General features: G+C 51.3%; 2 protein-coding genes and 1 long non-coding RNA gene across 3 annotated transcripts; 2 read left to right on the forward strand and 1 right to left on the reverse strand.

The window, feature by feature from the left end:
* The first annotated feature begins 1,774 nt into the window (after window positions 1–1,774).
* On the forward strand, window positions 1,775–5,276 carry Cdk4 (cyclin dependent kinase 4). The gene is made up of 8 exons (XM_036170027.1): window positions 1,775–1,996; window positions 2,454–2,690; window positions 2,825–2,960; window positions 3,074–3,241; window positions 3,394–3,503; window positions 4,083–4,133; window positions 4,269–4,404; window positions 4,903–5,276. Exons 2-8 carry the CDS (start codon window positions 2,473–2,475, stop codon window positions 4,993–4,995), a joined length of 912 nt encoding a protein of 303 aa, XP_036025920.1. The 5' UTR covers window positions 1,775–1,996; window positions 2,454–2,472; the 3' UTR covers window positions 4,996–5,276.
* Window positions 5,255–8,294, reverse strand: Tspan31 (tetraspanin 31). The gene is made up of 6 exons (XM_036170028.1): window positions 8,101–8,294; window positions 7,408–7,575; window positions 7,006–7,086; window positions 6,593–6,724; window positions 6,254–6,367; window positions 5,255–6,166 (listed from the first exon to the last, which is right to left on the reverse strand). The coding sequence occupies exons 1-6, from the start codon at window positions 8,161–8,163 to the stop codon at window positions 6,092–6,094; spliced, it is 633 nt and encodes a 210-aa protein (XP_036025921.1). The 5' UTR covers window positions 8,164–8,294; the 3' UTR covers window positions 5,255–6,091.
* Window positions 8,295–8,323: 29 nt separating this feature from the next.
* On the forward strand, window positions 8,324–9,053 carry LOC118571115. The gene is made up of 2 exons (XR_004943289.1): window positions 8,324–8,554; window positions 8,861–9,053. It is a non-coding gene; the product is annotated as an uncharacterized LOC118571115 (long non-coding RNA).
* Window positions 9,054–11,296: the final 2,243 nt, after the last annotated feature.

Genomic DNA, 11,296 nt, shown 5'->3' on the forward strand with positions numbered 1-11,296 from the left:
CAAAAATATAAATCAGATCCAGAGTCGTTGCTCACGTCTGTAAAAACAGCATTTAGGAGGCCGAGGCACAACCGTCGCTGTGAGTATGAGGCCAGCCTCAGCTATACTGTCTCAAATATGACTTCAGAGTTTGGCGTCTGGGAGTATAGCACAGTCATTGAACACGTGCTTACCACATAAGAAAACACTGACTCCAATCCCTAGCGCCAAAAGCCAATTTTACTTTATTCTGATACAGGGTTTCTTTGTGTACCCTTGGCTAATCTGGAACTTGCTCTGTAGACCAGGCTAGCCTGAAACTCAAAGAGATCTGACTGCGTCTGCCTCCCGAGCTCTGGGATAAAAGGCGTGCACCACCACCGCCCGGCTAAAGAAAAAAGCAGTTTAAAAATTTTGGTAGTGTCTCACAAATGGGTACCTGGACCTTTATTCCCAAAAAGGTGGGAGACAATAAAGGAGTTGGAGCCCCTGATACAACGAATGTCAAATCTACCTCTGTCCACCTAGATTCCTGTGCGCAGAGAGCACCTGGGAAATACCTGAAGGGCAATAATAACCCCAAGAAAGCTGCCGGGCGGTGGTGGCGCACGCCTTCAATCCCAGCACTCGGGAGGCAGAGCTAGGCGGATCTCTGTGAGTTCAAGGCCAGCCTGGGCTACAGAGTGAGATCCAGGACAGGCTTCAAAACTACAGAGAAACCTGTCAATTGAGAAAAAAAAGAAAGAAAGAAAGAAAGCTGCACTGAACATGAAAAGTCATGTGACACCAATGAGGTTTGCAGGGCGACACAAGACATTCGTGGGCAATGTGGTGGTCTGAAGTGGCGGTGGTGACCACCCTCGTACGCGCTCAGCATCTCGTACAAATGGAACAGAATACAGAATCTGAGTGCTTTTTAAGATCAAGCACCCTTATTCCCAATAACTCCATGCTGCTTTTCATATTCCCAGGGAGGTTTACGAGTCGGAAGTGTGTGAGTGTGTGTGAGTGTGTGTGTGTGTGTGTGTGTTGGGGGGGTAGCATTACATCGCCGCTCTTCCCCATACAGTGGCTGACCATTAATCTTTTCTTCCATCTTTTAACCCTAGTTTCCTGCTCAGGTAGAAGAAATCCTCTACTCCTCGGGTCCTGAGACCCCGGCCTGCACTGACCATATCCACATCATGACTTTAAAGGGCGAACGACTGAGTCACCCAAACGAAAAAACACCGCATACCAACGGGAAGGCAGCACTTAGTAGACCTGTGTTGTTGAATGAGTGAGTAAAACACAGACGCACGTCCGAAGCTTTCTCCCCCACGGCGGCGGAGTGAAACGGTGACAGTCCCATCCCGGGGAACCGGGATCGGCTCCCACCAGCACCCCGACCTCCCGCCCACGTACAGACAGACAGACGCGCAGCGCGAGCCGAGCACCACGCGCTGGGGCTCGGCCTTGAGCGCCCCGCCCCGCGGAGAGCTGGCTGGCCCGGTTGCCATGGCACCGCCGGGCGCTCCACCCTCCCTCGCCCCCACACACCCCCTCCGCCGTCCCCGGGCGGGGGGGGCGGGGGGGGGAAAACGGCAGCCAGTCACGTGGCACACGGCGTAGCCACACCTCCGCTGCTGCCGGGCGCAGAGTCGAGGGGTCACGTGGGATAGCAACAGGTCACGTGGGCGCCCAGATTTCCTTCCCCACGCCACCCCTTTCCCTCCGCCACACCCCTCCCTCCCAGCCAAGCCGCCCCGGGTCACCCACTGCGCATGGATGGAGCGGGTCACGTGCCCCCGGAACGTCCGGCGCTCGCCCCGCCCCTCCCCGTTTCCGCGCGCCTCTCTGGCAGCGGGTCACATGGTGAGGGTGGGGGTGAGGGGGCCTCTCTAGCTCGCGGCCCGTGTCTATGGTCTGGCCCCTAGCGTCCAGCTGCCCGGGACCGATCCCCGGTGTATGGCGCCGCAGGAACCGGCTCCCGGGCCCAGATAAAGGGCCACCTCCGCAGCTCTCGGCCGGGCGCGAGGTGAGTGCAGCCCCGTCCCGGGATGGGGGCCAGACCCCCGCCAGCACCCCCCGGGTCCCCTCGGGGTGCGCGTCGCTGGCATGGTTATGGAAGGGGTGGCCCCAGGGCGGGAAGTGGGGCCTTTGTGGTCGCGGGCGAGGGTGTGATTGTTATTAGAGAATGCAGTGTAGAATCCTCGATGCAAACCCCTGTGCATTGCATTGTGTGATCTTCTTTGTGCCCGGCGCGATGTCCTCCGGGAGGAAGGCATTCCTTTCTTTCCTCCAGGACATCATCACGTGGCTGGAGGGCTTGGTGGAGTCCTTTGTGTTACCTGAGGCGCGGGGCTGTGCAAGCGTGGAGGGGATGGGCTGCTGTGTTCGTGCGGTCTTGGGGCAGGAATTCCTTTGTTAGTGCTGGGACATCCCCCTCCTCCCTGGGAAAGAGAGTTTAGTGTTCGAAGCCTCTGTGATTGTAGGCGATCTCCTGCTCCGAGCATGGCTACCTCTCGATATGAACCAGTGGCTGAAATCGGTGTCGGTGCCTATGGGACGGTGTACAAGGCCCGAGATCCCCACAGCGGCCACTTTGTGGCCCTCAAGAGTGTGAGAGTTCCTAACGGAGGAGGAGCTGGAGGGGGCCTTCCCATAAGCACAGTCCGTGAGGTGGCCTTACTGAGGAGGTTGGAGGCCTTTGAACATCCCAATGTTGTTCGGTGAGAAGGTTGGATTGGGTTGGGAGTGGGGAGGAAAAAGAGAAAGGATCTGTAAGTCCGGGGTGTGGTCAGGAGTGGGGCGCCTGAGAGATCCAGAGGAGACTGACCGGCTGGTGACCATTTATTTTTGTCAGGCTAATGGATGTCTGTGCTACTTCCCGAACTGACCGAGACATCAAGGTGACCCTGGTGTTTGAGCACATAGACCAGGACCTAAGAACATACTTGGATAAAGCACCCCCACCAGGCTTGCCGGTGGAGACCATCAAGGTGAGTGGGGAGGACATTCAGAGGTGGATTAGGATCTTTGTAGTAGAACTTGCTGGGATTTTTGAGCATGTTGTTAGGTTTCCAGTGTTTCGTGCTTTCTCTTTCCAAACCAGGATCTGATGCGGCAGTTTCTGAGCGGCCTCGATTTTCTTCATGCAAACTGCATTGTTCACCGAGACCTGAAACCGGAGAACATTCTGGTGACCAGTAATGGGACAGTCAAACTGGCTGACTTTGGCCTCGCCAGAATCTACAGCTACCAGATGGCCCTCACACCTGTGGTCAGTAGAAAGATGGCAGCCCAAATAGGTTGATATTGTGGGTGGGACTTGATTTCCCAAGGCGCCTGAGGGGTCTCGGACTTGATGTTTTCAAAGCCACGCGGCTATGGTTCATGAGAAGGACCCTCACTCCTTTCTCCACTTCTGTTTAGGTTGTTACACTCTGGTACCGAGCTCCTGAGGTTCTTCTGCAGTCTACCTATGCAACACCTGTGGACATGTGGAGCGTGGGCTGTATTTTTGCAGAGATGTTTCGTCGAAAGTACGCGACTTGAAACACTTTGTTTTTTTGAGACAGGGTTTCTCTCTGTAGCCCTGGCTATCCTGGGACTCCTTCTGTAGACCAGGCTAGCCTTGAACTCAGAGATCTTCCTGCCTGTCTGCCCCTTAGTGCTGGGATTAAAGGTGTGTGCCGACAACACCGCCAGGCTCAGGTCTTGGAACTCTTAAGCTGCTCAGTTCCACAAATCTTTTGCTGTTATTTATGGTGGGAGAGGTTGGAATCAGAACTGCGTATACACTGAGCAAATGCCCTGGACCACCAAACTATATTCCCCACTCCTGACTCTTTTATAAGATGTACCTTTCTTGATCATTCTTGTGCATATGGTGTTCAACCCCCAACCTACACTCACTGTGTTAGGCATGTACCCTGCCACCCAGCCATACTCCCAACCTACCCTGTTCATCTTGACCCCCTTGCCTGCGCCAGAAATGATACGGGCAAATCTGAAATGTCTCGAATTCCTTTACCCCCGAGCCTCTCTAGTCTAAGCCACTTCATGGTTGTCCTCCTCCTATTTTTGAAATAATATGTCCTTGGAATATTTTTCTACCGCAGGCCTCTCTTCTGTGGAAACTCTGAAGCTGACCAGTTGGGCAAAATCTTTGAGTAAGTACCCGATGAGGAGGAAGGAGACTTCCCGTTCTGAATTGTTTCTGCCGATCTCCAGATGGCAGCTGGCTCTAGCCCTGGAAATGAAAAGTAGGCAAAGCCCCCCTGACCAGACTTGTCCTGTCCCCACAGTCTCATTGGCTTGCCTCCGGAAGATGACTGGCCTCGAGAGGTGTCTCTGCCTCGAGGAGCCTTTTCCCCCAGAGAACCTCGGCCAGTGCAGTCAGTGGTGCCGGAGATGGAGGAATCTGGAGCGCAGCTGCTGCTGGTACTGGGCATGGGCGTGGGCTGGAGAGGTGGCTCCGTGGGAAAAGCTCTTAGAGCATTAAGTGTGAGGACCTGAGTTCGGATCCCCAGAACCCACGTAAAAGCTGTGTGTGGTGGCAGCGAGTTCCTGTAGTATCACTCTGAGAGCAGGATGGGAGGTGGAGGCAGAATCCCCACAGGCCCGACACTCTGGTCAATACAGCACTGACGGCTCCCTAACAAGGTGGAAGGACTGGCAGACCATCCTGACGTCTGTGGGCCCTGACGGACGTGTACATGCCCACATTTTCATACATGAACAGGCACACACATAGACAAAACAGGACAGTTGTTAAAGGCCCAGTCCGCTATGGGACCAAGATCTGGTTGGTGGAGGGTGTAGTTTCCACTGCTGCTGTGAATGTCAGCAAAGTAGGCTACAGGAACCACCCTCCCAGCTGTGTCGGGGTGGGCATTACCACCCTCTTCAGCTGTTGCTGACCTTTGCCTCTCCCCTTAGGAGATGCTGACTTTTAACCCACATAAGCGGATCTCTGCCTTCCGAGCCCTGCAGCACTCTTATCTACACAAGGAAGAGAGTGACCCAGAGTGAGAACAGCGGCCGCCTTCCCTCGCCTCTGGACACTTGGAGCGACGAGCACCTCAACCTCTGCCTTCCTCTGGGGCTGTGGAGAGTCCTCCACTTTTTTACAGAGAATATTTTAAGCCTTAATGACATTCCCCCCCTCCTCTTCGCGAGGCCTGCCCTCCTACCCTCCCGTTTCTCTACACTAAAGGGTGGGTACCTCTGTCTCCTTCCCTCCCTCATTTATATTGGGATCTTTTTTATACAGCCAAACAAGACAAAGAAATACGGCCTTCTTTTTTCTTTAATGTTTTCCTGGTTGGCTTTGCCTTTGGGAGACTGAGAGCCTGCTTGAAAGGTTCCCTGCCTCATCTGAAGACTCACACAGTTCCTAGACAGGCAGTTCAGCTCTGGCTGACAGGATGGAAAAGGCCCTTTCAATTCCTTTCTGAATACTCAGTTAAAATGGCTTTAGTTTTAAGGTTGCTGCCTCCCTCCAGGTCTTGCCTTGACAAGACTTCTGGGTGGGGCTGGGACTATAGTTCAGTGGTGGAAAACACTTGCCTAGCATGTGTTTCCCTGGGCTGTAGCCCCGGAACCCCCACCCCCGACCCCCAAGAAAGTTGTTTCCCTTTGGTACTTTGTGATCTGTCCTTGGAGCCAGGTTAAGGTGTCAGTCCAAAGGAGGGTAAAGAGTTATGAAAGGCTCCCAGCCCTTGTCCATGCTTCTAGGAGTATATTCTTCTCCTAGGGAGAGGTATAAGGTTCTTCTTTCTAAGTCTTGTCCCATCAAAATATGTAAAGACAAAAAAACCTAACCACTTACTTGATCAGTTTTGGTAAATGAGGCACGCGACCCCCTTTTTTAAAAAACAAAACAAAAACCAGATGTTGGGATTGGGGGGGGGGCTAGGTTTTCAAGAATTTAGGGAATTAAAAAAGCTGGGAGAGCAAAACCAAGTCAGAAGGATCTGGAGACTTGTTGAGTGTGGTGACACACACCTGTAATCACACCACTTGGACACTGTGGCAGGGGGATCCAGAATTCAACGTCATCCTTGGCTACATAGCAAGTTGGAAGCCAGCCTGGGATTCAAAGATCCTATCTGGAAGATCACAAGTCTCATAGGAAGGCACTGGGGTTTGCTCGGGGGTCTTTTTGATTCCGGAATCTCATTGCCAGCCAAACACCAAGGATCTACAGGAAAGAGAGAGAGCAAGTTATTTTTGAGTCTTGGGGTTTAAGGCTTATGGGTGTCTACATGCAGGAAATGGGAATAATTACTTCTGTGAAGCTGAAGAAAAGGCCAACACCACCTAGGATTTTCAGGGCTTTGTCCGAATGTTTAAGGAACTTCTCACCACACAACTGGCATGCAGAACTCCTGGTCTTGCACACCTGAGGATGAATAACAACAATGCAAAGCTGCTAGTCTGCCCCATCCAGGTAGCTACAGTGGATGTCCCCAGGAATTACTAATTGAACAGTTCCGAGGCTGGAGTCCCACTTGGCCCCTATTTCTTTAGCACAGCCCAGTTCAAGACCGACAGCTCACTAAGGCCACGTATTTGGGCATGGCCTTTACCCCATTTCCTCCTAACTATTCTCTGCCCTTCAACTTACTGCACCGCAGGAAGTATCGTCTTGAAGGTATGGCGCTGTAAGGTTGAACAAGCCACAGCAGTCAAAACTTCTCTCCAATTCATGCTGGGTACTGTTGCTCATGACCCACCAGGATGCATTGATGACATCTATCTAGAGCATACAGGCAGAGCAATGTCAGTCTCCCTACATCTTGCTGTCAGTTCACATGCTTCAATATCTCTATTCTAGCAAGGGCAATCAGCATCCCACAGGAACAGGATGGCATGTCAGGATCACAGACAATGTCACCTGTCTCAGATTCTGACTACCTCTTGGGGAATTTATACACGTCAGAGGAAACATCTCTGAAGTAGTGGACCTAGGGATGAAGGGTATGAAAGGGTCAGATTAGTAGAGCTTTAAAGGTACATGGAAGAGCATCATCGCCTTACCTGTTTGTTTCGGTTAATAGCCAGACAGGAGCAAGAGATCCCAAACTGGAAGATGAAGACCAAACCAAGGATGACCATGTACTAATAAGTTAGGGCAAAAAGACCTGGTTCCCATTTAAGATATCTCACCCAGGGAGACAGGCAGGCAGGCCTCAGTATGAGGGCCAGCCTGCTGTGAGTTCCAGGCTAGTCAGGATTATGTAGCATGAGGCCATTTTTCGTTCTTAAAATCTCACCTAGTGAGTTCAAGGCCCTTCTCTGTCCATAAAACTAGTTTTACCAAGTTGAGAACAAAAACATCAACTTCTGTGAGTTACAGAAGAAGAACAAAGCCTGTCCGAGGTCCCCTGCCCTTTTAGGAAAAGCCTGCCCAGGGACCCCAACCCCTCCAGGTCAGGATACAAAGAAGAGCAGCACTTGGTGGTGCTTAACAGCCCCCACGAGCCCAGCCACCGCGATGAGGAGAAGGAAGACCCCCACGGCGATGACTCCTCCAATGATGTGAATGCTGGACACCAGACCCAGGCCCTTGCCCCAGGCGGCCACGCCAATGAGCAGTAAGCCCACAAGCTGCAAGAAAACACAAAGTAGCATCCACTTCAGCCCGATGTGGTTCACACCTGTAATCCCTGCAACCGCAGCACAGCGAAGCTCCAGGCTAGCCTGTGCTCGCTACAAAGACCTTGTCATCGCCAAAGAACTCTAGCATGCAGCACAGCCAAAGGGGACGTGGACTAAACAGGGTAAGCAACGGAGATGTGCTTTCAGAACTAGTCATCCCTGGGAAGAGCTGGCCTCGCGGGGCAATGGCAGTAGCGTCTCAAGATACAAACTCCCTAGGATTGTCCAGCATCTCTATTGTGGGAAGAAACTAGAGCCTAAGTGAAGACTGGAACTCTAGGCCTGCGGTCTTCGACCCACCCCTCCCCACCACTAAACAATCCCCCTCATATCACCGGAAGTCTCCCCTCTTCCACGGAAGGTTCTGGGAAGCTTCCCGGAACCCCCAGTAAACCCCTCTCCCCACCGGAAGTCCCCTAGAAAGTCTCCCCCATTCTTTCCGCCCCGGAGCTTTCCCCACCTCCAAAACCTCACCATATAAACCACGTTGAGAGCGCACAGCGCATTCTTGGAACAGGCAAATCCGCCGCAAACCATCTCCCCAGTTCTGGGGACCCAAATGGTCCCAAGGACTTGAGGGGAGGGTATTGGGGACCGTCTCGTAGGACTCCTAACAGCTTCTATCGCTTTAAATCCAAGCCAGTCAAGCCAAGTCTCTGCGCCTGCACTGTCCCACCCCCGTCTCTGGATTGGCGAGACTCGTGGCTAATCCAGGCCATCCAGTATTTCAGTGCCAATCAATCTGCATTACGTCACCAGCCCGCCTCCCAGTCCTTCCCTCAGTTTCTTCATTGGACAAAACTTAAAAAAAACTGAAGACAGCGTTCTAGACAGTTTCTTAGGGATCAGAGCCTAAACTTCAAAAGCCTGGATTCCTGTGCTCCGAGTTGCGAAATGAGGAATCCGAGGGGAGACTCAGGGGACTCAGGTGAACAGACAAGAAAGGGCTTGTAGGGATGGGAGGAAGGGGCTCCGCCCCTCCAAGGATAACCCTTCCCCGCCGCTTACCCCCTCACCCCCCCCCCCCCGTGTTTCACGATGATCTCATGATGATGCCATCCTTTTTGTTGTTCGTGCGTCATACTCTGGAAAACCAAGAGGAGCCAAATATTGAACTGTGTAGCTCAGCTAGGGAGGATCCAAGCCAGGCGTAGCAACAGCCGGCAGGTCCTCACGCATCTGTTAAATGTGTCTACTAGTACGCATGTTCTGTTCTGCATTCTTTCCTCTGCAGTGTGAACATGCCAGAAAGTCGAGTGCAAACAGTGACTGGAGGCCAGTGCATTCCTGTTTGAGACAAAGCCGCAGGCGCAGACCCCGGTGTACTCTACATCTTTAGAACACACACGTACCTGATCCTGGGCTGGCACAAAAGGACACAAGGTGTGGGGGCGGCCCTGGAATGTGAATAAATAAGAGTATCCATACTTTCTTTTTAAAATTTATTTTTACTTCATGTGCATTGGCGTTTTGCCTGCATGTATGTCTGTGCGAGGGAGTTGGATCCTCTGGGACTGGAGTGGCAGACAGTTGTGAGCTGTCGTGAGGGTGCAGGGGATTGAACCGGGCTCTGTCCTCTGGAAGAGCAGTCAGTGCTCTTAACCACTGAGCCATCTCCCCTGCCCTGACTCTTTATATTTTCACTTCAAATGGGGGAAATGGCCGGGCGGTGGTGGCTCATGCCTTTAATCCCAGCACTTGGGAGGCAGAGGCAAGCGGATCTCTGTGAGTTTGAGGCCAGCCTGGGCTACAGAGTGAGTTCCAGGAAAGGCACAAAGCTACACTGAGAAACCCTGTCTTAAAAAACAAAAAGGGGGGGAGGGGGATGGATGGCTAGTCAATAACGGTATTGCATAAGCGTTTGGACATATGCCCTTTGAATGGGAGTGAGAAATGGCACAATCCTTCCTTTCCTCCTGGACAAAGAAGTGGCCTCAGTAGGAACAAACCCAGAGCCCCTCCCCCTATCGAGTCCACGTGGTGATTTGAGTCTATGTGTTCACATCCCGGGACTGCCCACAGCCTAGTTTTGCTTCTGGAGTCAAACTGCATGGGTTTTAACTGTGTGACTACTATCTGTATGGACCAGGTAGTTAAACCCTTCTGTACTTACTTCTTCAACCATAAAATGGGCATAGATGACAATGCATTTACCTCCAACAATACTTCTCTAACAACTTATGTATTGTTGTGAGCACTGAATGAGCTAGACTATACAAAATGCTTGAGTCCGTACCCAGTACCTAGCAGGACTCAGTTATTACTGTTTAGTCCATTTTCTATGGAGTCCAGTAATAATCCAAATTCAACCCCTTTATCTCCAAATATAAAATTGTTCACGAAGTTACCCTTCATACCAGCCTGGTATACAGAGTGAGATCCAGGACAGGGACCAAAACTACACAGAGAAACCCTGTCTCGAAAAAGTAAAATAAAAACAAAAATTAATGAATGAATAAATAAATAAGTAAATGCTAAAAAAAAAAAAAAAAAAAAAAAAAAAGCTGGGCGGTGGTGGCCACGCCCTTATTCCCAGAACTTGGGAGGCAGAGGCAGGTGGATCTCTGTGAGTTCGAGGCCAGCTTGGGCTACAGAGTGAGATCCAGGAAAGGCACAAAGCTACACAGAGAAACCCTGTCTTGAAAAACCAAAGAAAAAAAATATTTTTGTTTTTGTTTTTTTTAAAGAAGCTATACAAAAGAAGATAATTTGGTATCTCCAGATAGGTCCAATCTGATTTGAAACAAAACAGTTAGGCCAAAGCTGCAGAGACGGGCTTGGGATAAGGTACTTGCTCTGCAATTGTGAGGACCAGAATTTGGACCCCAGAGTGTGCATAAAGGCCAGGCAGGTGTGCTGCTGCCTGTAACCCTAGCACTCTGCAGGTGGAGACAGGAGGTCTGCAAGGCAAGGAGGTCTAGCTAGTTTAGCCTGCCAGAAAGTTCTGGGCTTGCTGAGTAAGCCCTCGATGAGTAAGCGTGGAGAGGAATCAAGGAAGACACACAATGTCAACTCTGGAGTAACCCCCACAAAGGCACAATGTCCACACGCACCCATGCACACATGTTGTGATGGGTGGGTAGTTTTAACTGTCTCGACAGGGTTTAGAATCATCCGGGGAGAGGCTCTCAATGAAAGATTTCTGTCTACATGGGGTTGGCTTGTGGGCATGTCTCTGTAGGGGTGTCTTAATTAAATTAATTGATGTGAAAAGCACCAGTCCACTGTGAGTGGCCCCATTCCCTAGGCAGGAAGTCATGAACTGTGTAAGAGTGGCGGTGGAGGGCTGAACACAAGCAAACAGGTGAGCCTATGACGCTCCCACAGCACCAGGCTATCACGCAGAACTGTAAACTGAGATAATCCTTGTGTTGACTTAAGTTTGGTTTTTTTTGTTTGTTTGTTTTTGTTTTTGGCCAGGGAATTGTATCACAGTGAAAGAAATGAAGCCAGAACACACGGGAGCACACACACCTCTGCACACCATACACACATACACGTGCCAAAAATATAATAATTGAGCCAACTACCCCTTACCTACGACCCCCTCCAACTTAATCTCCATTTTCTCCTTGAAATCCTCATCCCTCTTCTATATCAGGTCATGAATCAAGAGCAGAACCATGGTACCAAGGAACTAGCTGGCAAGTGCCTTCGCTGTGTGTGTGCA

Source organism: Onychomys torridus, chromosome 20 (assembly GCF_903995425.1).
Source record: "Onychomys torridus chromosome 20, mOncTor1.1, whole genome shotgun sequence".
NCBI lineage: Eukaryota > Metazoa > Chordata > Mammalia > Rodentia > Cricetidae > Onychomys > Onychomys torridus.

Excerpts from the sequence above, each read along its gene's own strand:
- Cdk4 (XM_036170027.1), top strand. The coding sequence starts at position 2,473 with ATGGCTACCTCTCGATATGAACCAGTGGCTGAAATCGGTGTCGGTGCC. Across the intron at positions 2,691-2,824 it reads GAACATCCCAATGTTGTTCG|GCTAATGGATGTCTGTGCTA; the intron begins GTGAGAAGGTTG and ends TATTTTTGTCAG. Across the intron at positions 2,961-3,073 it reads TGCCGGTGGAGACCATCAAG|GATCTGATGCGGCAGTTTCT; the intron begins GTGAGTGGGGAG and ends TTTCCAAACCAG.
- Tspan31 (XM_036170028.1), bottom strand. The coding sequence starts at position 8,163 with ATGGTTTGCGGCGGATTTGCCTGTTCCAAGAATGCGCTGTGCGCTCTC. Across the intron at positions 7,576-8,100 it reads CTCTCAACGTGGTTTATATG|CTTGTGGGCTTACTGCTCAT; the intron begins GTGAGGTTTTGG and ends GTTTTCTTGCAG. Across the intron at positions 6,368-6,592 it reads ACGATACTTCCTGCGGTGCA|GTGTGCAAGACCAGGAGTTC; the intron begins GTAAGTTGAAGG and ends ATTCATCCTCAG.